We start from the raw sequence: 27,253 nt of genomic DNA, 5'->3' as shown, positions 1-27,253 counted from the left end.
AGATCAGACTTTCACACACCCATCACAATAAGCCAAGAACCATGTGTGCCAAAACCGAGCCAGTGGATTTCTCGTCTGAATTGACACTGGGTCAAAGTTTTCAGTGTGTTTTTAGAAAGCATTATACTGGAGTTGTGGGAGAAGTAACTATATGTTACTTCTTCCCAGGCTCCTGCAGCTTTAACATTCACATTACTCCTGCTCCGCTGAGCCTGCAGAACCACACGGCTTCCAGCAGAGTCTGCATTAAACACACACGAAACAGAAATAACCAGCGGACAATAATATCCAACTCTCGTCTCTTTCCCAGCTCATCCTTAAAGACACATGAGAAAGTCTGCAAGTTATTAGTGCCCCCTCATCCTGACCCAGCACAGAGTTCTCATGTGACTTTGTTGAGGTGCACGTCCATTCAAATTTGTCTCCAAGTCTCTTTGTGTTGGAGCCACAAAGTCTATTGCAAATGATTAGGCTTTGCTTAGCAAAACTGAAATACTGTGATATTATTTTTTAAGAGGAGATCACTTTGCCCTGAGGACAATGTCTTTATCTTAGTTAGACACACAACTGCTTAAGAGGAAACAAGTGTGTGTTTGTTTTGTAACACCTATACATAATATTTGTCCAAGATCACGGACAAAATACCACCTAACCTGAACACTTTAATGTAGTGTAAAATTTAGGCTTAAAGTGTTTATTTCCAGTAAACAAATCTTTAAACTATTCACCAAGTTTTTTTTAAACCACGTTTTGATAATCTAAAAATACTGTTAGCCTGGAACCACATTACCCATATTTAACAACGGTGCTGACAGAGGTGAGGAATAGGGCAGGAAGGAGGAGGCAGTCTAAAGAAAAGGGACAGACACAAAGTGACAGGTCAGGTGAGGTGATGGGGCTACTGGATTTATCACTCAGTAAACTGCCTCATACCAATGTCAGAATAAGTTATAAAACCTCAATGCACCACTGTGCATTTGTCCCTTTACCTTACTTTATATGTTTAATTAGGGGTTAAGCTTCCTTGCTGCAGCTCAACACTGCCCCCTAATGACAAAACACAGTCCTTTAAAAGAAAACAGTTTTTTATAAAGCTCCATGTAAAATTCAGTAGAATAATGTATGTTGAACAGAGTCCAGTTCCTCTTAACATCAGTACTGACATAACAATAGTCTGTGTAACATGGGACAATTCCTACAACTTGGTTTTGTTCAAATGCCTGTTTTAAAAAAAATGTGAATTACATACAAATATAAACTGACCTATTTAAAACATTCATTCCCAATACAACAGTTACATCAGTTCCAGTTTGCTGTATTATTGAAATTGTCTTTTTCAATCAAAAGATACAAATATAAAGAAAGTGCATTTTTAAAATTTGGTCCCATGTTATTCCCTTGGCATCAATAAGGCACTATGGACAATCTATGGGACACAGTATAGACAGCGGTTAATTAATTAGGCAGCAAGCTCTGTTGGTCCACTTCTTTGGCCACAGTCATGTTGATAATACTCAACATTCATTGAAACAGCAGCTTCGGCAAGTGCAACATATTACAGTCAACATTTCTTTCATTAGCATTAGTTTACTACTTGGTGGATTAGTCCTTATAAGAAACTTGTAAGTCGGTTTTATAGCCAGGTTGCGTGACAAACTGGTCCGGTGCAATTGGTATTTATTTTATTTATGTAAAATCTATTCTCTGCTGTCTCCGTGGCACTTTTAACTTGTTCTACCTACAGCAGAAGGAAAAGATGTTGGACCAGTGTTCTCACTGCTTTTGTTGTGGGAAAGGGCCTGTCTAACTGAGCAGCACAATAGAGCTGAATTTAAAGTCTGATTATTTATATCTGACAAAGGTAAAATTTGTAAAAGAGGTCAGAGTCACAGTAAACGTTGATAACCTTCCATTTGGCATGAAATGCACAGATTTAGTCTTTGTTCACTGGGACGGAGCTGGCGTCTGCACTGTCCTGTGTAGATCCATAAGACTTCTGGCGCGTAAACCCCTCTGTGGCACTGACAGGTGATTTGGGATTAAGCACCCTGGGGAGGTAGACCTGTAAGTACACAGTACAGTACAGATGTGAGTAGTGAATTCTGATTCCTACAGTATATTCTCACTGATGTAACAAACCATTAAATGACATAATGACTTTGGTTTCTTTTTCTCTGGCTGTCATCATTTCTTAGTTGTCCAGAGATTAACCCTGTTTTTATTGCATCTCATCTTCACTCAACTGTAGAATTAGACAGAGAACAAATACTTTACCACAGTGTTTTCTTCTACTGTCTCTTCTGCATCCTCATCCTCTTCTTTCACCTGTAAAAGTCACCAGACAATATGAGGGATCAGTGGTGACGATGACAATGACAAGTAGGATTTATGATAAGACGCAGGCACTTACTGTATAGTTGTGTGGACTGAGGTACTTGAAAAGGCCGAAGCAGGTGTAGCTGATGCAGATGAAGACAGAAATACACAGGACCACCAGGGTGAAAAGAGACGTGGGAGTCAAGAAACCTGAAACACACATGATAACATTATTTCTGTTACAGGCACTAAAATCATGCTCATTATTTTACCCAACACGCTTCGTACCTGTTCTGAGGACAGAGAAGAAGTAAAGCCATATTAAGCAGATGATGGGTGCAGCCAGGGCTTGATTGATTGCTGCCATGTGCACCTGATGGTCTAGGTGAGCAGGCAGGTAGGCGAAATACAGGTTGTGTTTGTCCACATAGTACTTCAGAAACATGTACAGCAAACCTGATCACACACACACAACCATTAAGAAGCCCACTCTGGAAATGAATAAATGACAGAAAGTGGGTGATTCAATGATCAGTGAAACATTTGGTACTCACCGAATGGCACAATTATAGGACAAATAATGCTGTAAGCCATGATGACAGTAAACACACACAGGGTCCAGCTGTACATAGCTCCATATTCACACTCATATGCTTGATTCTGTAAACAGAAATCGCAAACAGTTGCTTAACTAATTTAAAAAAAAAAAAATCTGTAAACAAAAAGTTGAATTTGTCTTGTTTAACTTTTCACTGACTTGAGTTTACAGAAAGGACAACATTGTATAAATCTGTCTAGACATAAAGTAAATTGATTTTAAATATTTCTATAGCTTTACAGGTTTATGTACACTTGTTTACATATCCACTATTACAGACTGAACACTTGATCAACAACATGTATTTATGGAGAGAGCACACACACAACTCCATACTCAAAGTTAAATGTAAGGAACACAACAGATCCCGACCCTTGAGCCCAGGTGCAGGTTTTCCCCCAGGTTTCATTCCGTTACAAACCTGTTTGACATATTTCCTTTCGGCAGCAGAGCCTGCAAACATCATGCGAATGGTGTAGAGCAGCAACCCAGGCAAACGCAGCAGCTCCATGGCAGAGCCCACCAGTGCCGCCGTGATCACATAATTGACGAAGAATGCACCTTGGTTAGGTAAGAACACACACCTAGCGTGAGAAGCAAAACGAACGGGACAAAAGTTGAAGCGAGACAAAAAAATTCCGCCCCCACCATTATAAAAACTCATGTGCATGTGTTCACCTAAACAAACTCATACGTTCATGACAACAGCTGTACTGTAAATGGTGAAGACTAAAGAGTGAATGTATAACAGCTTTGCCTGCAACAATAGTGGATCAAATGTACTACCGGAGGCATTTTCATGTTTTGTAACTTGAACAGAGTTGAACCATCATGATGAGCTGACACTAAAACTAACACAGCTTAGTAATCCAATTTCTTCTATAAATAATGCCCCTTGACATAACAGAATAGCTTTTTGAAAAGCAGAAGAAAAGGAAAAGGGATTACTTACTCAAACCTAAGTTTCCCATTTGAAAGGAACTCTTTATCAAACAGCCAGCGAAAAAACACTGCAAGACTGAAACAACAACAATGCAGAAGTTGAATTTCATCCAGCAATAACAAAGTGCACATAGAAACCTTTAGCTCTTTGTCACACCTTACAATGTGCTACCTTTATTCTACAGTGCAGTGTAAAATGCTAGTAATCGTCATTTATTTAGATGTATGTCAACATCAATTACCTGGTGAGTCCTAGTGAGGGGAGGATAAGCACCATGAAAAGTAAGAAGAAGTACAGCTTACGCAACATGCTCAGCTGTTCGCTGGACCTTAGAGACAGAGACCAATGGATTCAAACATTTTCCTTCATAATAATCTCTAATGTCACTGTGCAAATGTGTTTAATGCCGTACCTGCTCCAGTGTGCCTCTCCTAATGTAGAATAGTATACTATGGTAGGTAGCAAAGCAGAGAAGGACCACAGCAGGAGAGTGGGGAAGAACTGGCTAATGACTGGGTTCTGGACGGAAAAAAGAAAATGTTCATTCATAGCTTGAATTATAAAATACAATATTGACCAGTATGTTCAGCTGCTATGCAAGACTCACATTGAGGTACTCAATGGGCTTTGTCACGTTAAACCTATCAATGGTGTTGATAATGATGGTAGGAGTGGTGAGGAACGTGAGCAGCAAGATGAGGAAGAAGTTGATCAACACATAGCGCACAAACCAGCGAAGGCCTCCCACCGATAGATTGGCCCTATAGGTCAGGAGGGTTAAATGTTAAATTAATGAGTGTTGTAAAGCACAAGCACGATTTCACCAAACATCAGTCTTATAGATGCATGGATCTTATACTGTACTGGGTCAGATCTTACCAATATATGTTTTTGGGATGGGGTGCAAAGCTGACCTTCCAATTGCTCACTTTCAGAGCCTTACTGTTGGACGAAGGTTGCGGCTCCCTCCTATTACAGCAACCGCCACCACACTCAAGAGCATTGAAGTCTTTGAGAATGCTGTAAAATGTAAATGACAGCTGTTAGTGATACATATTAGGCAGATGTTGGTGTTAACCACCCCCTCAAGACTTGGTTCCATTAAAAAAAGTTATATGGCAACAATAAAAACTGAGCACTGCCCCGATCAGGCCAGAGGACAGGCATAGTCTGAATATCAAATGATGCTGCTTCCAGGCTCTAGGACAGCTTATCACACAACATCCTGGTCTTTATACAACATAAAATATGGTAGAATAAAAACTTTGAATGCCCAAAATAATTACTGTAAAGAATCAAAGCATCTATTTTGAGTAAGATTTAAAGGGGCTGTTGGACTGAATTGTATGTATTATCATGTTTTAGGTGTTTCATCACATTGTGCTGCAGATACTCACTACTTAGCCATGGCCTCGTTCTGTAAAGTGACAAATGCAATCCCCAGATGCTGCTGTGGTGCCAGTTCTGCCTGCTCCCTCACCTCATCCAGCAGGTCTTTCTCTTTAGCACTGTAGTACTCTATGGCGTCAACCTGGCAAAATGTACACAGAGACACACATATAAAAATATATTTATTTATTAATTAAGGGAAGCACCATCTCACCTTTTCAGACTTAGTGCAGCAACACTGGTGACCACAACTGCGTGGGTCTATCATCTCCCGATTCCCTGTTTTATCCAGGACACATTCATAGTAGTGCAGGTTTTTTCCAACTCGCTTCCTGTAAAAATATAAAAAAATTAACAAATTGGTACAGCTCATATATAAACTCTCATAAATTATAGATTGCCTGTTGATGTGTACAACATCTGAAACTAATATTTTTTGGGAGACAATAAGCTGATAGATAGAACACACTGGAAGAAAACCCATGTGCTTTTTCATTTAAATGCTGCAGATTTCTCACCTTTGCTCATCAAGGTGCATGAGCTTGGCCACGTCACAACCCAAGGTCACTGCACACACGTAACAGGTCGGATACGCCTCCCTATACAAAAACAGTAGTGACATTGAGGAACAGAGAAGGCTGCCAATTTTGGGGACGTGCAAAATCAACACAACAGCTAGTAAAAAATAAATTAAAAAAAACAACTACTAAGTCTACTCACGTGAAATGAAGCTTTACATCATCTTCTGTTGCACTTTTAGGGACTGAACACACAAACAAGGTGTTTCTAGCCTATGAAGTGAAAGCCAGAGTGAGATGCAGTGTCTTTAACTTATTATCTGTTTAGGTCCTCAAAGAAGTAATATTTGTCCATGTCTTGCCTATAGCACTATATTATACAATTACAGTTATACAATTTAATATTAAACTAGTCATGTTTGCATATGTTTATTTGTAACTTTACATAATGTAGCCATAACTGGATGTCACAATAAAAGTAGCCAGGCACTCACTGTGGCTGTACGTATGTCTTTCATTTTTGATGTGTGACGCTGCAGCACCGCAACTGTTACAGCCAGGTAGAAAACCGCAAACACTGTGTGCAGCCATAACAGGTTGTCTCTAGAAGCACGGCACAAAACAACCAACAAACCATAAAGCTCCTAAACAGTGTAATTATAGTTACTGTATCTATCGCCTAGTCTTGTGCAGTAGTTACCCTTTGGGAAGATTACCAACAGTTGTTCTTCCAAAGTTCTTTGGGTCATTATCTGAAAAAAATAAACAAGCCGGTATTTGTTAGGAGGTACATAATAAAGCATAATTCATGCAATGTGACGCATTAACATGCATGTGGTTGATTTTCAAATGTGGAGCTGTAATGAGATTGTGAAGTCAAACCTACCCAGCAGATTCCCAGTCAAGTTGACAGGCAATATGACTGCCACGGAGGTTATAGTTAAGACCAACAACAAGAACATCAGGTGACGCTGAAAGGACAGGTAGTGAACAGCGTCCACGCCACATCTGGCTTTAATTTTTTCCCCACTGAAACGCAGACACACGCTGGTTAGGATGCAGCCAACACTGACGTGTACATACAACATGACAAAATACATCTGGTGCATAAATGTTAAACCACTGAAACTCACTCCATACGAATGATGTATGGCAGCCAAGCAAACCATCCCTACAGACAGAGAGAGGTACAGTATTTTATTGTCATTTCACTACAGGAGCACAAAGTGGGGAAATAAAAATGTTCTGAGCATTAGTTTCTGTTCATGGGTGGTGCTTTGATGGTGGAGATTTTTATCAGTATAGTGTGTGTGGTACTATGTGCTTCCTCTCTTCTATAGTTGTGTGACTGCTTTGTCATGATTAGCCAGCAGTCAGTGTTGACAAACTGATATATATGAAGAAAGTCAAGGACACAAAGTTAAATTTAATGCTTGCAATAAATACATGCACTGTACTTAAGAGCTGTAAAGCCCAGTTGTTGTAGAGCAGAAACAGTTTCTTTCACATACTAAGTCACATCCTGACTCCTCCGGCCTGACTGATGATGCACGTTGTCGGTATGCTGACCTAAAAACAAAAAGATCTGCGTCATGGGCAAAGTAAACCCACAATTGTGCTCCATTCAATTTAACATTCCACTAAGTTACATTAATATTAACAGTATCTGACTCACACCTCATGAGCCTCAGATCATTGGTTTAAAGGGTTTGTCAAATCATTAACTCACACTTCATTGTCTGCAACCAGCGCCAGACGCCCATAGTCCCACCACTTTCTCCTGATAACAAAAAAGATGAACACCAGCACCTGTAGGAGGCATAAAGAGAAGCTAGTTGTTAGTGCTTGGCTTTTACTTCTGTGGTGGCAAGATTTTAATTTTATTAATTCTGTCAGAAGCAGACAGACACATACATACCAGAAACACAGTAAAATCAATCAGTAGCACTGCTGGTACTCCTCCAAACGGGACTCCTTCAAGTACAGTGTTCTCAGTGGAGTTGAAGCAGTTGTCTGGGACACCAGAGGTACCATTTGAGACTAGTGGGAGCCCACTGGCCCACCACTGGGAAAACATCACTGATGTGAGACCAGCAGTTTGCCTGTAGAGACTGAAAACAGTATACTGTGTGTTGATAAATGACCCCCAAGGCAAAGATTTCATTGCTCAAAAGAGTTCACTGCTCAAGCACAATGATCAACAGTCATCCCATTAACTCAGTGCAATCGGAGTACAAAGTTGACTGGGGCATGGAGGTCAAGAAGAGTGGTCAAATTAAAGTCAGTAAATGTTCACCCCAGAAACACCACACTCTCACACCTGAGCTTCATGTTACACTGTAATGATTAAGTGTTTGCTGCTCTGTTTTAAACAGTGAACAATACAGTCTACAGTATATAAACCAGATAAGAGCAAGTGAGAAGCAGATAGTGTTTTCGCTTGTTGCTGTGAAAGCCAACATGCTTATGGTTCCCATGGGGGTAGATGCATTCAGTGCTTTTGTTATAGAACATTGCGTTATTATTTAGATTATATTCTTAATGATTTTATATTTTTATCATTTTCACTTTAACAGTCCTTGCAGTTTTTGTAAAAGAACCTGTTACACTAGAAGCAGTAATAATTTGTTAGCATAATTGCTCATTTCGTTTTCCTTATCTTTATGAAGTTCTATTAGATTTTGAAATGCATTTATTGCAACACAGCTTTGGTGGAGTGTTTATTTAACACTCCTCAGACACTCACAGGATCGGTTTGCATCATGTTGCATTGCTTAAAGTATTTGCCTCCACTGTTGATCACAATTTAGCTAATATTATATAAAGCTGACGTGGCTTATGTGAATCATGTGTCACAATGACACACCAGCAAGTACAATGCTTTCTGAACTGTGGTGTGGTGAAGCAGCAATTAAAAGGCCGAAATAAAAAATACCTGACTAACAAACTACAGAGTCGAAGTCCTACATTTATTCCACCCCGTGTAGGGCATCATAACTACCGCCGTGGTTTAATTTCAACACACTGGGCCATAACGACAACTGAGAGTAAAACACGAATTTCTGTGGTTTCACTACAGTAGACCACGTCAAATCCCACACATTCAGTTAAATGAGACTCTGATGCTCAATCGTTCCTGAACATAGGTGGACCATGACCTCTAAGTCACGAGGATGAGATACACCTATGACGATGCTCTGACCTTTTCCATAAAAACATTACAGCCGAGCGCACGGTCTTAGTGACTGCAGGCGTGTCTTTCACCAGCTGTTCACCGCTGTGACGCTCCCTGGACACTGTGACGTGTGGTGATTAGTGGTTTACCCTTAAAAGTTGCATAAACGCCTGCGGGCACATTCCGGGGATACCTGACATCAGGTGCTAGCTTAATTTCAATGCGCGCGTCACAAGTTACAGGGAAGTTTGCTAATGCTAATGACTTAACATAAGCACACAAATGATTCCTCAACTTCGGCCAGTAAGCCAACGTTATGCCCGCTAACACCACTTAGTTAATTCGTGTATAATGAGCACTACTCGCTAGTAAAGTTGTGTTAGTTGTGTGTTTTCATGTGTAGGTTAATTTACCTGTTTTTAGTCTGCCGGGAGGACAACTTCTTTCCACTATGACTCCATAAACATGAACTCTGCTTATGGTCCCGCCCTCTGTATGTTGCGCGCATGCGCAGACGCTGCTACAGAGCAAAGACTGCACGAGACCCTGAGACGCGTCAGGAAATCATAGTTGTGCTCAGAAAGTGTTTTAAATTATAAGTACATTTTTCAGATGATAAGAAGTAAAAATTAGAAATAAATAATAAACATGAAAGAAATAATAAAGGTCTTTTTTTAAAATGAGCATGTCATAAATCATATCTAAAACAATGGGCCCCTACTGCAGGACTGTGGTTATGTTTTAAGGTTTTGCAAGGGTGAAACAATGAAGGAGAAACAATGAAGAGATACAGGAAGTGCTGCTGAATGCAAATGCAGTGGTTTAGGAAAATTAAACTACCAGCTTCTGCAACTGAACTCTGGACTAAAGCACAGGCTGTATTTCTACAATCCGCTAGCTTGTTTGTTATTTTATGTGGAAAAGTATCTGAGACAGCAGAATTATCATTTAATTGAAGACTAAATTAGAGCCAGATGTTTGCGTACAGTCCAGTGTGAGTCTGGGAGGCCCTGTGTTTTTTAATAAAGACAAATGTGGGTGCTGGGTGTTCATTATCAAAATCTGCAACTTAAGCCGTTGAAATCTCTCCCAGTCCATGTACAGGCAGATAAAGAGTTTTACTGGAAATGATCACTTCACATCACTTACACAGGCCACACCAGTTACTGGAAGCAAGGGTTCAAATACTTTTACCAAACATAAATATCTGCACAATACATAAATAAATCAATAAGGACAATTCCCCTGTCTTATTTGTTGATCAGGCCTTTAGGCTAGAATAAAATTCTTGAGGATTCAAAATAACCTAAACCACCAATGTAGCGTATATACAAACACAGACATTGACATTAAAAGGTCACATCAACAACTTGTTGGCACTGTTATAGGAGAATTAATTATCTCGCAGAGCCTTTGAAATAAAATGCTTTAAGCCAAGCTCCATTTGAATTTGGTCCAAAAAAAACAACACTTTTTAAACGCTACAGCAAATCAGTGAGGCTCCGCCACTTAATAAACCTGCTGAAGGGAAGCTATGGAATCTTCTCTGCACTTAAACAAGGTTTAAGCAACAATTAGCATAATCAGACATACCAGAGAGAATGTGGATTGTTCCACATTTGAGACATCACAGCAGGCGTGTTGTTGTGCTTTATAGGACAGAGCATTCCTAACCAATGTCATGGGTCTCTATCAGATGAGCCAGTGGTCAAATTAACAAATCCAATGCAATTAGTCATTCAATTTATCCTGAGACTCTGTGGTTGCTCCCAGAGCCTCTGTCTCCTCTTCTCCCTGTGTCTCTTTTCTCTGTTTTTCCCTTGTGGGATTTTCTGTTTATCTGTTGTGCTCTTGACTGTTCATTTCTCCTTCCCCCTGTCTTGCTGTGCGTGTGTGTTTCTTGCCTCGGTGTGTATGTGTACACACCTTCACAGTCGCTGCGTCCATCAGTCGACGTGTGCGTATGTGTGTCATTGCGTGTGTGTGGGTGTGTAGTGGCTGTTCATGCCTCACTGTGGGACGCGTTGATTAGCGCTCACTGCGGCTCAGCTCCCAGCTGTCCTTGCTGCTGGCCGCTGATTGAAACCAATCAGGCTTGCGATGGCCCCATCGCGGTGACCCCTCACCCCTCCCACCCCTGGCCTAATCACCTGCTGATTGGCCCACGCAGGGCCCCCTCCCGTTGGCACCGAAGGTTAATTTGACCGGCGGATGAAGGCTCCAGGAGGGAATAGGAACGTGCGCTGGGTGATATTGCATGGATATAGCCCACCTGTCAATCAGAGCCACTTAAAGGGGAGCAGAAAAGGAAACACTGACTATGAGAGAGAAAGGTGGAAAGGAAAGAAAAGGAGTGCTAATGGTGGTAAATTAAATATACACCCACATTTAGTGAGTGGACCTTGATTGAGAATGAATGTGCGTATACAATTACAAAACTGCCAAACTACTGTATCTGGTGAAAATTAAACTTCATTCTCAATTCTTTTCCCCTGCTTTACTCTTTTGTTTTCACATCATGGGACTGCTTCAATCATCTGCTCCCTGTTTAAATATTTTAGGTTGGGATCATTTACTGCAATGAGAATGCAAATGTCACATACATCAACATCAACATACAGGAAAATCAATGAAAACACTCCATATAAAACTAAGGCAGCTATAGCAAACCTGAACACACAACAATGTTCCTGTTTCTGTGTTTTATATACTGTACAGTACACACCTGGAACGTGTTTATATGGAAAACTGTCTTGGCATTTGATTTCCTGAGCAGCTATTCCTCTGCCTTTGATCCTATTTTTACAACTATTCTCTTTATAGTACAATCATTATAATATACTGTACTGAAAAAAAACATTAGAAATACTGTAGTGTGGAGGTTTATGCAGAGGGTGGCAGTGTTGTATTCACCGTGAACAGGTTCACTTTGTAATAGAACATAAATTAAACCTTGCACTAACTTTACTGTTTTGTACTTTACTGTACTCATTTATACATTTTATATATTCATACATATACACACAGTTAGATTATTAGGGACGCCTACTGTAGCGAAAACCAAAGCAATTTTATACAACAACACTGTAACTTCTATAATAATTTAACCAGGTTTTTGTGGAGATGGTTTTACAGAACACTTCGCTCAACTGAGTGGTCATAATTGATTTTCACTCAAAGTTTGCTCGTTGTTCGATCAAAGAACTTGTATCACAGGTGGGGAAGCCTCAAGGCGCTGGAAATAATCCAGTACTGTAAGTGATGTGTGAATAAACTATTTGGAATTTGTTTTGCCCAACTTCACTTGTCTCTCCGACATATTTTAATCAGCAGCAGTCAAATCTGCATGATCTCTCGATGCTCTCACTCACCGTCAGTGTTTGTTTGCCATCGCACACTGCAGCCCACTCGCTGGTCCAACTTTCCTCAGCCATGTCAGTCCACAGAGTTCACCTCATGCTAGTGCGCTGGTTGTGCGTGTTGTGCAGTTTGTGTCAGGTTCCTCTGCCTCCCAGTCTCTGGTGGGCAGAATAATGTTGCCAGATTACCATATCATTACCATAACATTTCCATGTAATTATCATACTGCTGCTTGTGATATGTGTGTGTGTGTCTGAACTTTGCATCAGATCTCCAGCACACACACACACACACACACACACACACACACACACACACACACACACACACACACACACACACACACACACACACACACACACACACATACTCCATGATGCCCTCTCTGCTTTTCACTGTCATAGACTCTGTCTCTCTATCTTTGTCACACAGTTGTGTAAGCACATTATGATGCTTAATAATCTGCCATTCATAATCCTTGTTTGCATATTTGTTTTTAATAATCTAAATACCAATTAAAGTTAACCTGTCAGTGGAGTGGCTGTGGTAGCTTTAGAGGTTTACCTGTTTTGTTGACGTGCTCACAGCATGAATCACTTTTAAACATGGGTACGTTTGTTGATTTACCTGTGTACAGTTAATAATCTTGTTCTTAGAAAAAATATTAAAGGCATTTTTGAGAAATTTTACTGGTCACAAATGTGAATGTTGCTCTGTGGTAAATTGCAAATTCTTAGATTTTAAAGTGATGATTTTAATTTTAAAACAGCAAATTGCTACCACTTAAAAAAAACATAATCGGCAGGTGTATCAAAGAATAAATCAAAAAATTTATTGCCGCTAAAACGTTTGAGATAAATGACAATGTAACATCATTTACTGCGGTCACGGACGGAGAACACAGAACACAGAACACACTTCTTTGTAATTTCGCCAGTCTGCCATTCTGGCTCCAATTCTCGCCCCGCAAAGTCAGCCATTTTGGGGTCTGCAGCTGCCAGAAAGAGCCCATTTAGTGAAGGGAGCATGTTTGGGGTCGCGCCCTTGTTTACATGGGGAGCCAAAGCTGATGGTTTTAAAATGGCGTCCAGATGGTGACAGAGGCTTGATTGCAGCGGAGGGGGGCTCCGCTGTCCCCGCCCACTCCTGCTGTCCAGCTACTTTAGCTGTGAAGCTGCATCTCTCTATCTCCTCCTTCTACGTCCTGTCATTAAGCCACCACTCCTTTTTTATCGCTCTCTTTTCTGTCCAAAAACCTTTGAGAACCAGAATCGCGTGTTCCCTCTGTCTCCGCCATGCCCTTCTCCCCTTGTTTGTCATTTCCCCCTCACCCACAAATGCACACACTTGCAGGTGACGCATGGCAGCAGTGTGTGTACATTGTCTGAGTGATGGATTCGACGACCTTAAATTAAAGTGCCTCCACAACCCCCTGAAAGCACGGGCTTAAAAAAAAGAGTCTACTGTATTGAAATGGAAAAGGGTGGAAAAGAGGACAAAAAGGGAAACGTGATTTGATGAAAGGAGACGGAAGAGGTAGCTTTCAATCTTTGTGTGTTCTGTATCTGCTTAAACGCCCCAAAAAAGGATAAAAGAACAGCAGAGGAGTAGGATGGGAGAAAAGCTAGTGGTAGAAAGCTGGGCAACAGAGGAAGATGACAGATGGAATGGACTCAGCTGAAAGTTGCAGCGAAGGGGGAGATGGGGAAGCTGCAGTGGGCTGAAGCAAAAGGGGGAGAGGAGAGAAGGGCCACAGTAAATACAGATGTTGGGATTGTCTTTGTATCAGTGTGAAATATGATTAGTCTTCTCTCTCATTAGGGAGCTGATCACCCTCGTGCCTATGTGTGTGTGTGTGTGTGTGTGTGTGTGTGTGTGTGTGTGTGTGTGTGTGTGTGTGTGTGTGTGTGTGCGTGTGTTTGGAAGACTGCATTTCGCACGTTTGGACTTGTAATCAGGTCTGCCGGCATCTGTGCAGGCACACGTTTGCGCCAGTGTGTCTCTGCATATGTCATTTCTCGCATTTGTGTGTGTGTGTGTGTGTGTGTGTGTGTGTGTGTGTGTGTGTACGGATGCCAACAAGTGTACGTTCACTCCCCCGCCATGGTAGCTGGTAAGTGATTCCACAGGCTGTTGGCAGAACTCCAGCCCCGGCTCAGAGAGAGAGAGAGAGAGAGAGAGAGAGAGAGAGAGAGAGAGAGAGAGAGAGAGAGAGAGAGAGAGAGAGAGGGAGGGAGACGGAGAAAACTGTAGGGAGAAAAACAAGCAAACTGAGGAGAGGAGAGAGAGGCAGCGGCTGTGTAATTAGTAGCGGGTTTTTGCGGCCCTCTGCCTCTGTTTAATTAAAAACTGAAAGTAGGGAAGAGGAAATAAGAAAGGAGAGCCTGGAAGAGTAAAAGAGAGTTTTGCAGAGATATTGTGCGTTTGCCAGGGGCAGGTGTGAGGCTGGCACCGGGAAAAATGCCCAACAGCTCCAGGCTTCTCCCACAAGGGTTTGACAAGAATAGTTGAGGGGATGAACTTTACCAACAGTTTCATCATTATCATTTAGAAAGTGAACTAAATGTTAATTTCTATGCTCATATACAAACAAAGGCTTTGTCTCGTGCAGTGATAAGCATTCAGCTGATGAGTGGTAGGGAAGGTGATGCTTTTTTTTTGTTTTTTTTTCCTGCAGTTGTGTATCAGGGCTCTGATGACTCAGCGATATCGGCAGAAGTCAAGGTGCTGATGAAGAGTTCTTTCTGTCTTCACTAACCCAGGGCTATGGATCCATAATGCTGAGCGTGCTCTTTTTCTTTCACCACAAACTCCCTCCCTCTCTCGAGCTCATCCTGAACTTTGTTGCCATCATTTGTCTGGTCTTATTGGACATTATGGCCTTTTTTGTCGTTCTTTATCGGCGTTATAACTTTCGCGTAGTCTCGGCTATAATGAAATGCGGGACTGTTAAGGAAAATAATGTACTTTGAAAAGTGGATACCAGATTAAAATGCTCAGTCTGAGAAATAAGTTGCCCGCACTTTGTGAGCCCATAGGGCACCACTCAGATCTCTAAACCCACAAATATACAGTAAAGTAAATAAAATGATCCTCCGTCTGCTGCAAACTCCAAATAGTATTGGTTCAAGATCAATCCATTTTCTAGACTTCGAGATGCTCAGAAACTCTTATTCATCATTTCTCATTTCTCTTTTGCAGCGATTCTCTGTGGCACGAATGATTTCTGAGCAAGATTGCGTCACAGGATCAATGCAGATGTTGCAGTACCGCAGTTTGGCCACTGCATCGACGTCGGTTCATTGTCAAACCTGAGAGCTTGAAAAAAATCTCTACCTGATATATGTTTTTTTAATTGACCTGCTAATTGAACAGTGTGATTAGCGTTGAGCAGAACATTTACTGTGGGAAGTATCTGTTAAATGTTCTACTGCCTGCTAGTTATAACAACTGCCTGACTGTCAAAACAAAAAAAACAATAAAACGTGAAGTGAAATCATGATCTGAGATTCTAAAAGCTACAATCTTTAATTTTCAGCTTGCTGTGCAAATATAATAGGTTAATATTTGCCGCATTCTTTGTACTGGATGAACCATGTGAAGGCCATCGTCTAAATTACACTGAAATGTTCCCCTAAAAAAATAAAACGCTGTGTAGAATATTCATGAACCCCAAATTAATTTTAATGTAAATTTTCAATGTGCAAACACAATATTGAGATTCTTGGGGCTGAATTAGAGCCAGTCTGCTTGCTTTGCCACTTCTACCCTTTAATTAGTGAGTTTATACTACAGGTGTTTGTGTATCAGGTTGCTACGCAGCGCGGCCAGTCTTGAGCTGCTGCCGGTGGATTATTACTGTATGCTGGCTGCATCCTAATGAAACAGCCCAGACACACAAAGCACTGTACAGGTATGAGAGCCCCCCCCCCCCCCCTTTAGGTGTATTTAGTGCAGCACGCTCCTGTGACAAACCCTATTTCCTCTTCGCCGCCGCCGCTACTGTACGTTTGTTGTACGACGCCTTCGCAGACAGTCTCAGCGATGCGTTCAGCCTCCCTTTCGTTCCCTTCGCTGCTCCTCTTTCATCTTTTGCGAAGGCTCCTCGTCTTGAAAAGTAAATGAGAGAGAGAGAGAGAGAGAGAGAGAGAGAGAGAGAGAGAGAGAGAGAGAGAGAGAGAGAGAGAGAGAGAGAGAGAGAGAGAGAGAGAGAGAGAGAGAGAGAGAGAGAGAGAGAGAGAGATGAAGTGAAATTCGGTCAGGTAGGAAAATAAAGACAGGAGGAAATAGAGATGGGGGGAGGGAGAAAAGGGGTGGGGGGTGAGGAAAGGGAGCAGGGGAGTGAAGAGCAGCTGCCAAAGCCAGTCAGTTGGAGGAGAGTGAGGAGTAGGGAGATAAGGAGACAGCCAGAGAGCGGAAGCTAGCAGGCGCCCAAAAGAAAGACACTGATACCCTCTCTCTCCCACCCCTCTCCCCACTTCCTCCTCCTCCCCCTTCTCCCTTCCTCCCTCGACTCCCAGCCTCCTCCTCTCCTCCTTTGTGCAGCGCCTCAACAGAGCTGTGTTTGAGTGGCAGGCCGTCACAGATCAGCTAACAGCTAAAGCAGAGGACCGTGTGTGTGTGTGTGTGTGTGTGTGTGTGTGTGTGTGTGTGTGTGTGTGTGTGTGTGTGTGTGTGTGTGTGTGTGTGTGTGTGCGTGCGTGCGTGTGTGTGTGTGTTGGCTCTCAGCAGCACTGATAAACCCACTTAGACTCTCCCCTGATCTGTTTGCTCTGGGCAGGCTGACACACACACACACACACAAACACACTCTCTCTCTCTCTCTCTCTCTCTCTCTCTCACCCATGATATAAACATGAATACACAACTGTCACGCACAAACGCAAAGAAACAAAGAAGTAGGGAGTTAGCTACACAGTGTCAGATTTAGACATATGCTCATGCACACGTACACACACACACACACACACACACACACACACACACACACACACACACACACACACACACACACACACACACACACACACACACACAGGGAGAGGAGAAAGCAGCATTAGACCCAACCAAAGCAAACCTGTGAGCGTGAAAGCGCCTTACTGGCTGCCTGCTAGCAAGAGATGTGACTGGATTCTTAAGCAGCCAGCTACAGAGTGAAGGTTGCTAAATACACTCACACAGACATATGCACACACACCGCTCATATCTCAAGGTTCAGACGGGGGCTTGTGCCTCGTTCCTCTTGTAGCTTGGTGACTCGAATCCCCAGCGAGCCTGTTGAGGTAACGATTAGGTGTGTTTACGCACAATCTGTCGGTGATTCCCCAAAGTCTCAAATCTTCCTTTTGATCACATTATTTTTCAGGACTGTCGGAAAAAAAATAACAGTAACAATAGATAGATTCTGCAGTCGTTGCCCAGGATCTAAGTCATTTTCAGCCTCTTTCAGCATATTGTTTTGTGTTAATGGCACAGCCGTCAACACGGAGCTAAAAGAAGCGCGTGCCTTGGACGTACGAGCCTCCAGCAGCTCAGCAGGTTGCTGGTGCTGTTTTGTGATTCGCTTCCTCGCGACGCGCCGTGAATTCTCAACCAGAGGCTGATCAGGGCTGCAGGTGTAAAGGCCCTGAAAGGTTGTAAACGCGGCTCCCTCCACTTACGCGTACATCGACTGGCTGGTGCATCAATGAACTATGAACTCGGCTGAATCGTTTCCAATGAGCGTTAGGCGCGGACGAGGAATATGTGAATTAAAATGCATCTGCGTGTGCAGGTTTTCTTGCCCGAGCGCGGGTCCACTCTCTCCACACTGTGATATCTAGTTGTGTAGTAATGAAACAGGCAGCCCTAATTACGTCTTTAAGTGTGTAATTAAGAGCGACCGTAATTGGTGGTTTGCACATAATACACTTGTGGTTGGAAACACAAATCATGTCTGACACAATGCCTAACATGGCCGGTTACTGCAGTAACAACAAGCACTGGCTCTGGATTCACACAGAAGCTGGTAATGACTATTTGTCCCACTGATTTAAGTAAACCACAGTGGACAGTATAAAGATATGGAAAGAAAGAGGGAGAGGCCAGTATGGAAAGAAAAGTCCCCTTCTGGAACTCAAACCAACCTTAAGTCCAGCGCCACCAAAGCCTGAATGTCCTTTTTTTTTGGTTAATCAATTATTGATCACAGATACAGTCAGACAGAGACACATCAATTAGGAAGCAGTGATGCTTTTCTTTCTCAAGCACCGTCCTCTACATGGATAAATCACCAATGGCCTTTTTAAAATCGGTGCACGGCCAATAATTGCCGTGTGGTTTCCGTTACCGTCGTCGCCACATACATGACTGACCCTGGAGTCAGGTCTGAGCCGCCACGAGGCTCCGGAGGAATCAGCCAAATGTCAAAATCGAAAAACGCAGCTGGATCTGATGTACTGGGGGCAACCTAGACATCAGTGTCTTGCCCAGGGGCACTTCTGACACGTGGCGACTGCTCTACCTCCTGAGCCGCTGCCAGATTTTTACAAAATTATTACTTCACTGATCCCACAACACAATTATAAACACACACAACATCTGACCCTCAGTCTCCTGAGGGGGGTTTGAACCCAACCTTTAACCCCAACCTACACTGTTAGCAAGACTGTGTTGTTACAATGTCTGATGGAGAGATTTCGTAGAGCACAGACATGACAGTCCTGATACAAAACATGCACTCACATGAACACAGTCACAAGCTGCAGGACAACGGGAGACTGACAGTGAAGGCCTGCAGCCTCCCTCCTGTTCATAGGAGGCTGTTTGTTTAGAGGAAATGACACGTGCTGCATCGGAGGAAACGATCTGCTTGGCCCCATGTAAGATCCTCCCTGGCACCAGGACCACTGCAGCTCTATGGACCAGCACACACACACACACACACACACACACACACACACACACACACACACACACACACACACACACACACACACACACACACACACACAAACACACACACAAACACACACACACACACACACCCTCCGCGCCTTTCTTCCCTTCATCTTCTCGGCGCTCCATCCATCGCTCGTCTGTCACGGCGGGAGTGCAGCCAATCCATCACGGGTCGAAGCCAGGCGAGCGGGCGCGTGCGCGTTTTTGCGTACGGCCGAATATGCGCGGGTTGCGTTTGCGTGTCAAAGTACCGCCGCGGCGCCTTTCAAAGCGCCTGGAAGTCCATTGTATGCGGGGACGCAGCTTTTCACGCGCGCACACACGAGCTCGTACACCTTTCTCCGCTCCTTCGCTTTTAATAAACAGTGTGACTGTTGTGTGTGTGTTTCTGTGCGACACCAAGAAAGTGGATTGGCCCTGCCTCCCCTGCTCTGGTGACAGATCGTTGGACCACGGCAATCTGCAAAGAGCCACACCGTGCTGGAATGGAGACTTATGATGAAATATCAAATTATGGAGCAGAGGAGTGTGTCTGCTCTGTCGCTCGCATGTGCACATATACTCATATTTGCAGCTCCACCACCTAATCAAACTGTTGCCGTGTTCTGCTAAAAGTCTCCCACTGAGTCATTATGATGTGATGGCGGCAACAAGCCAGCGTTACTGACGGCCTGTTGTTTTATTTACATAATACATCCCCTTTAGGCTGCTGATGTGGTCTCTGTAAAACCACTTTGGATTTATGAGGCCATTTTCACGCTTGTTACCACAGGAAATATGAGTGTCTATCAGTGTGCGCTAGAGAGGGAAAGAGTGAGTGTCTCAGCTATGGACAGCGCTGACAGCCTCGCACACGCTTGGCTCAAATGGGGGTACACACACACACACACACACACACACACACACACACACACGCGCACACGCGCACACACACACACACACACACGCACACACACACACACACACACACACACACACGCGCGCACACACACACACACACGCACACACACACACGCACACACGCACACGCACGCACACACACACACACACACACAGATCATCGCGTGCATTGTTTTCTAGCGTGTGTGCGCAGAAAATCTAATTCAGGCTTGTAGCACTGCAGGTGTGAAAAGCACTGTGGGAAGTGTGCGTGCGTGTGTGTATGTGTGTGTCTACTCTGTGATGGACGTTAGCCACGGAATCGTTGTGAAGGCAGTCAAGGGTGCATTGTGCTCAAGTTAAGCCCAGCAGGGAGCTCCTGGCTGGGCATCGTAATGCAACACCACTTCTCTCTGCACTGGATTTAATCAGTGCACCAACCTGATGTCTGTGTGTGTGTCTGTGTGTGTGTGTGTTTAAATATTTTATTTTAAGTTATTTGTGTCAAACATTTAATCTAGCCATGTATCCATCCATCTTCAAATTCACAAACAGATAAATAGTACAAGAGGAATCGTGACCATATTAACACAGATGTAAATGTCTTCAAGCCAAACTCTTGTTTTTGTCTGATTTGTGTAATGTGAAAGGATTTTCCTCTAATGTCCAATGGCCAACGCGCGTGCTACGTCCCAAATTACGTCCGGAGGACGAGCGAGACGACGCCGGCCGAGCTCCTCGCCGGGGGAAACTAACACGCAGGAGCAGGAACGCCGCGAATCAAAAGCAATTTCAGTATTGATGGCGTGTGTTTCAATAAAAGTCAGCGGTGCTCGCGTGTGTCAGATGGGGTCAACTCTCCAATTCAATTTCCTCCTGAGGTAGAGCTGCACAGACAGGGGTCAGAGGGACGGGGTTATGTTACAGGTGTGTGTTTACTGACACCCACACTCACATGCACTTGTGAGGTTTTCTTCAGGTGCACAATTACTTTTTCATTATCCATAAAAAGGACATATACTGTAGTAAAATCCTCCCAGGTCTTTGATGGCCCCTTTTTAAGAGCGCACAGACTGAGATCACTGGACAGTCTCAGCCCTCAGTGTTGCAAATTACTTATTGATCTATATCAGCTGTCAGGAATAAGTCGTGTTTGTATTTAGCCTGGAAGCAGTTAGCCTCGGACGCGCCGTGTCATTTCTGGGATGATCAACAGTTTCCCTCCGCGCTCAGACAACGGCGGCCTCATTGGTCATCGCGGTAGCAGGGGAGCGCGTTGGCTGTTTTAGCTGAAAGTTCAATTTAGTTGAAAAATGACGGCGGCGCACTGTGCAGCCACACGCGGCGGCGGCGGCGGCGGCGGCGGCGGCGGAGAGCTTCCTGGACGTCTCTATTGCTGCAAAACTACACAAAGGCAACAAATTAAACAGGGAGGAATCGCTTGATTTACATATGTGTGTGGCTAAAATATCCAAACGTCAGCTTTACCACACACACATAACTTTAGATGAATATATATTTGGAGCCATTTGTATAATATTTGATAAAATGGGGTTATTAAGAGTTTTTATTTGACAAAGCACCTTTTTTATATCTAACATTCAATTTGCACAGGTTGTGTTTTGATTAGACGCACACACGGACAGAGCAGCTGAACTGAAGCTGAGGAATGAGCCCAAGTCCTTCACGCTCTCAACAATGAAAGCCTCAGGAACGTGCCGAGACGCTCACGCCTCCACGCTGCCTCTGACCCGGAGGCCGCGCCGCTTCGCGTCCGCCTTGTAAAACGCAGGCGCGTCCGTCCGCCCCGGTGGGCGAGGGGGTTCATGGGCGTTCAGGCGCTTTGCACGGTAAAAGGAAGACGGGAAGAAAGTGGCGTGGATCACTGACCCCCCCATCATCCCATTCCGTCAGGATGCCGGTCCTATTTCCCGACTGAGCTGCGCCATCTGGTTCCAGATCTAAATTTTGGCACCCCATTCGTGTGGAATGCCCCGACACATGGCTCAGCTCTCAGCGAAATGAGGGGAAAATGAAAATGAAATGAGCTGAGCTTCTCGCCCGATCCTGGTCTCAGCTCTGTCCTCTGCTCAATCTCATCACCCCCCACTCCCCGCCTCCTCCTCCTCCTCCCCCTCCTCCTCCTCTCATCCCTCCCACCTCCTTCGCCCTCCTCCACCTCCACCTCCCGGCAGCCCCTGGGTAATCAGTGCGCTCTCTCATTCCGTGGCACACGGAGACACATTGATCTGGAAGCGTGCGCTCACGCTTGTGTTGACGCACCCACACACACACACACACACACACACACACACACACACACACACACACACACACACACACACAAGCTTGTCTCTCACACACAAATGCACATGCATTCATTGATCTGGCCCGGAGGTCAAGTTCAATAGGAACAGCCCTTTTTTTTGGTTTCTTCTGCCGTATACAGCGAGGAGCTCTCACTCCTTGTCTCTTCCTCTCTCTGCCTCACACACTCTCACTGTTCCTTTGACACACACCGACTCCAGCACCTGAATCTGGCAAAAAAAAACAATAATGGGCTCACATGCTGTATAGCCGCCCGGTGTAACAATATTCTCGAGCGTCCGCCGCCACAGTCGCGTCTGAAAAAACAACGCATTGTTGTATTTTAAGCCGAAGGTTAATTGGTTATTGATGCCTCGTTTACATTTGCATGTGATTTTGGCCTTCGTGACGTGACATCTGCAGAATTTCCTTTACAAATAAGCGTGAATTGTCCTTTGAGATGAGACTGAGAGGAACACATCAAATGCTGTAAATACGTGCCTCATAAATCAGAGCGTCACAAGACGCTGGAGACGCTCAGCCAACGTCTCTGTGAGCAAGAACATGCTGGGATTGTTTGGGAGAGGGACTCCCACTTGACTACAATCTCTTTTCCTATCAGTCTAATTTTTTCTACCCTTTTATGATTCTGGAGTAATTTATTCCATAGAGAAAGAAAGAGACAGACAGACATACAGAGAGAGAGAGACAGAGAGAGAGTCCCACATTTGGCACCGCACTTTGATTTAGCGAAGCAAATTTCATTTTGTTTGCTTTATGTGAAAGAAGCGGCATCAGCCTCAACTTGTGTCGATTTCCACTGGAGGCAGAAACGTCGCTAATGGGCGCCGGCGCCGCGCTCGCCACCGCTACGTGGGCCTACGACGCTAACCGCATTAGCCTCATGCATATATTTAATACAGACCTGCAACACAAATTAGCCTGGTGGTATGTAGCCTAGCACCTCTCCAGTGAAGCTCTGAGATCTGAGCTGCAAATTAATTGGCGAGGTTGCCTCCAAGAGTGGCTCCTCTGTTTTCCCTGCACCCTGAATTATGCCTTCCAATCGCATTTGATATGCATGGAAAAGAGCGTATAAAACAGTGCTCCTTAACAAAAGCGACGCTCGCTTTCGCTCCTTTGCCTAATATTGTGCATCTGCCACTCATATTAACAGAGTAGTGGTTGTACAGCTGTAGTCTTTACGGGTAATTGTGTGAACATACAGGCCTGTAACAAATAGAGTACTGCTCTGCAGCATTAGATGCACTCTCAGAAACTATTTCTTCTGTCATGCTGCATTCAGGGGCGTAGGAGAAAACAAGCTTGAGTGTGCATTTCTTTTTTGTCTTTGCGCGTCATTGTGTGTCTCTCCCGGCAGATTTAAGTCCATCTTCGGTTATTATTATGTATTTTTTTCGGTCACTTTGTGTCTATCCATGTCGGTCTGCTTTTGCTAGTGATAAATAGACGCTCGCTGTGCACAGACCGGGCCCCCTGTGCCTGTGCTTGCTTGGCCCGTTCAGTAATCAACCCATATCTCTGCCGCTGTACGTCCTTAAAGTGAAACTGCTTGTTGATTAGGACAGAGAAATTCCACATGCTGAGAGACGGCGTAATGAATTTGTGCATATCAGTGTCCCATGGTAACTACTTGGGGGACTTTACATTCTGATGTGATTCCCAGAAAACCGGCACCACCGCCTCAAGATGTGTTTAGAGGAATAAATTAGGACAACATGATCTTAAATAATAAAGAGAAATCCTTGTTGGTGCTTTTATGTTAGCAAAAGAACAATTTAGGGAACAAGACAGTGATTAGCTTGAGCCGATGCTGCTCCCCAGGATTTCTCTCCTCTCCATCCTGGTTCAACTACTGGACGTAGGTGGGTGGGGGTGGGAAGGACGGAGGGACAGCTGGGGGTAATAATGTTGTAATGTAATGTAAAGGGCTACGTCATTATTTTGAACGTTACTTATTTCACTTGTCACAAATTAGATAAAACGGTCAATACCAGTCTGCCTTCTAAATTAGCCGCAGGCTGTTAGCGTTAGCTTAGCACCAAGACTAAAAAGAGGTTAAATACTAGCTTGTTTTTGTTTTAATATATATAGATAATAAAAACTGAGATGTACAGAATACGCTTGGATACTATTTCAGATGCAGGAGAAAGACAAATATGTGCATTTCCTGAAATGCGAAACTTTACACTTTATCAATTTCCCTTCAGTTCTCGGCAGAAGACAATTTTGCGCTGTGAAATCCGTCCCTGACAATTACAGGAAACAGATAACCGCTTAAGAAACGGGCATAAATCTCTACGCGGGTGGAATTAGCTGATCACTATAGTACAACTGTTTTGCTCGCTGTTGTTCGCCCATGGCCAAATTGATCAGTATCAGCAATTGATACGCAGACCTGGCGCTTGTACGATCAATGCAAACGGCAATGTGTGCGCTCCATTAGCGTGTGAAGCAGTCAATCACGCGCGTCAGCTGTTTGTCCATAAGTCACTCTGTCATCACTGCCGCAGCCACAAACAACGCGCCTCAGAGCTGCGCTCGCCCCGCTTCTCCCCATCAGCCGGTCCAAATTTACCGCCTCCATCTCCTAACTGGCCCGAGTGGCTTCACATAAGACGCTACCGCATGTGCCGCCCGCGCGGCACTCATCTATATTGACTGGGCTCCCATTGTGTGTCCATTTGCATGGATAGCTGTGGATTTATCTGTACTGTAGGCCACAGTGCAGACTTGTGTATGGACATGTATGGAGATTTACTGGTGTTTTAACCCCGGGGTTAGCCATCAGTATTGATTAGAACAGTCTTAGCCAGATTTTAATCCCTGCTCGGCTCAAGACTATCGATCAGGGCGCTGCGCTTTCAAGTGGGTTTAACGACCTACCTGCCCCTCCTCCCGCCGCCGTTGCCCCGTCTCTGAAGCAACGGGGTTCGTTATTACGCGCTGAAACAGAAACGACACGACTCGGGTCCACGCACGGGGCCGCGCGCTCCTCTTTCAGCGGATCCCCCTCCTTCAATGCCGAACGATTACCGAGGCACGTGACAGCGGCTTGGCTGTAAAATATGACTGCACTCATGCTTCTCCTATCTGGAGTTTGTGTAGGACATTATAAAGCAGGAGGCGAGATGAATCTGGGCACCTCGACAGCAATGTCGCGTTAAAAATACCTGCTGGTGAATTATGACCACTCACCTAGAAGTGGGAGCGTCCCTTTATGTCTTTATGGGTTCTCTCAAGACAGTTATATGGGACAACTTGGGAAGTCTTATAGGAGCCCTGGTGCCTTGGGACCTGGGGAGTGTTGTGAATTTATAGTTCCACAGAATGACCAACATGCTGATTGGTTTTGGCACAGTGAGAGTGAAAGCTGAGAACCTGGATTCAGAGCAGTGTGTGTGTGTGTGTGTGTGTGTGTGTGTGTGTGTGTGTGTGTGTGTGTGTGTGTGTGTGTGTGTGTGTGTGTGTGTGTGTTCAAGGTGATGCTGTATGCGTTAGGATGCACCTACGCCACCGTGGGACTTTATTTCCATTTCTTTACACTGGAAAATGTATAAGCTTCCATCTAAGTGATGTTAAGCCATTAACTCCGTTTGCACCTGCAGGATTCAGCCGTGCGAGGTGCGAGTCGAAAACATTGCCTCGCGCCGCTCGCCCGTCTCCGCGTGGCGACCAGACAAACACACACCGCGGCGCTCGTCGCACCGGAAGCAATCAATGGCCCGCGGAGTGTGAGAAAACAAGCCGTAATTTCGAACCCGCAAAAAAAAATTTAAAGACAGAGCACATCCCGGTGCAGTTCTCACACAGTGCACTGACTGCACTGATCTGAGGCTACGCGCTGCAGGCTGCAGATGGAGCCAGCGCCGGCAGTTGGGGTTCAGAGGGAGTGTATAGATTGGGATTATGGCGGTGCACCGGGGAAAGGCTCTTCAGTGTGTTTTCTATTCAACATAAGTCCTCTAAGACCTCCTCGTCTCTTCTGAGAGCAGCAAGCTGAGATCTGATCTAATGCTGAGTGCCACATGTGAGCGTGTGAGAGACACACAGCACTTTGATGAGAGCCTGCTGGGGATGGGGATGGGTAATGAACGAGTCCAGAGTGTGTGTATGCCGGGGTAATGAAGGAGTCCAGGGTTTATATTTTTCTGTGTGTGTGTGCCCTGTGTCTGTGCACTCTCCCTCGTCCCTGAAGAGTTGTTTGGGGGATTCTGTGCAGGTTCTGCTGAGGGGGGAGGTGGGTTCTTGGGGTCTTGCATTCAGATGTAATTAGCCCAGACAATGGCCTGGTTAAAGCTGGAATCCTCTGAGCCCCCTCTCCCTTTGATTGTGTGGGCCAGCTGTGGAGGAATGGCCATTATCTCCCCGTGTCCGACATAAAGAAGCCCCCCTGCCCTAGTTACCCCGCGCGAGGGTTCCCACAGGGGGAGGGACATGTGCCGCTCGCACACTGGTCCGGAGGAAGCAGAGGCCGGGCCGAGCGCGGGTCGGCTCGCGTTCGCCCACACGTACAGCCTCGCCTCGCGCCTGAGCCGCTGTGTTTCAAACCAGCACTGCCTGTAACGCTCGTATTTGTGTCTGCACTACCTTTCCGGGTCTCAATCACAAATATCTCAGAGACTTCTGCAGGCACTTGGGGACACTTAGGCCCATTAGACTTGCGAAGAAATTGAATCTTTACAGCACTGGGGCCACATAATTACTGTTAATTTAACGCTCAGATTCTCCATCATTAACTCTGGGTCTTGAATACAGAACGAGGGACAGGGAAACGGAGCCAGTGTGCGGATGGAACCGCTGCCTGT

At 44.5% G+C, this 27,253-nt stretch overlaps 1 protein-coding gene across 3 annotated transcripts; it reads right to left on the bottom strand.

Annotated features, from left to right (window-relative positions):
• Positions 1-1,067: 1,067 nt before the first annotated feature.
• Positions 1,068-16,408, bottom strand: tmem63a (transmembrane protein 63A). 3 transcript variants are annotated; one of them, XM_029140478.3, is made up of 24 exons: positions 16,275-16,408; positions 12,311-12,457; positions 7,683-7,875; positions 7,494-7,573; positions 7,276-7,333; positions 6,898-6,935; positions 6,651-6,793; positions 6,465-6,516; positions 6,259-6,367; positions 5,967-6,037; positions 5,765-5,845; positions 5,461-5,578; positions 5,255-5,388; positions 4,737-4,877; positions 4,465-4,618; positions 4,270-4,376; positions 4,099-4,185; positions 3,867-3,932; positions 3,336-3,498; positions 2,871-2,976; positions 2,605-2,772; positions 2,411-2,526; positions 2,275-2,325; positions 1,068-2,062 (listed from the first exon to the last, which is right to left on the bottom strand). In XM_029140478.3, the coding sequence occupies exons 3-24, from the start codon at positions 7,839-7,841 to the stop codon at positions 1,934-1,936; spliced, it is 2,331 nt and encodes a 776-aa protein (XP_028996311.1). In that variant the 5' UTR covers positions 7,842-7,875; positions 12,311-12,457; positions 16,275-16,408; the 3' UTR covers positions 1,068-1,933. The 3 variants fall into 3 exon arrangements, with proteins under 3 accessions (XP_028996311.1, XP_028996309.1, XP_028996310.1); XM_029140476.3 differs by lacking the exons at positions 12,311-12,457; positions 16,275-16,408 and adding exons at positions 9,353-9,485; positions 10,533-10,548; XM_029140477.3 differs by lacking the exons at positions 12,311-12,457; positions 16,275-16,408 and adding an exon at positions 9,353-9,501.
• Between the last annotated feature and the right edge of the window lie 10,845 nt (positions 16,409-27,253).

Source organism: Betta splendens, chromosome 24 (genome assembly GCF_900634795.4).
Source record: "Betta splendens chromosome 24, fBetSpl5.4, whole genome shotgun sequence".
Lineage (NCBI taxonomy): Eukaryota > Metazoa > Chordata > Actinopteri > Anabantiformes > Osphronemidae > Betta > Betta splendens.
Note: the sequence above shows the minus strand (reverse complement) of the source record. Positions and strands in the feature narration are given on the sequence as shown.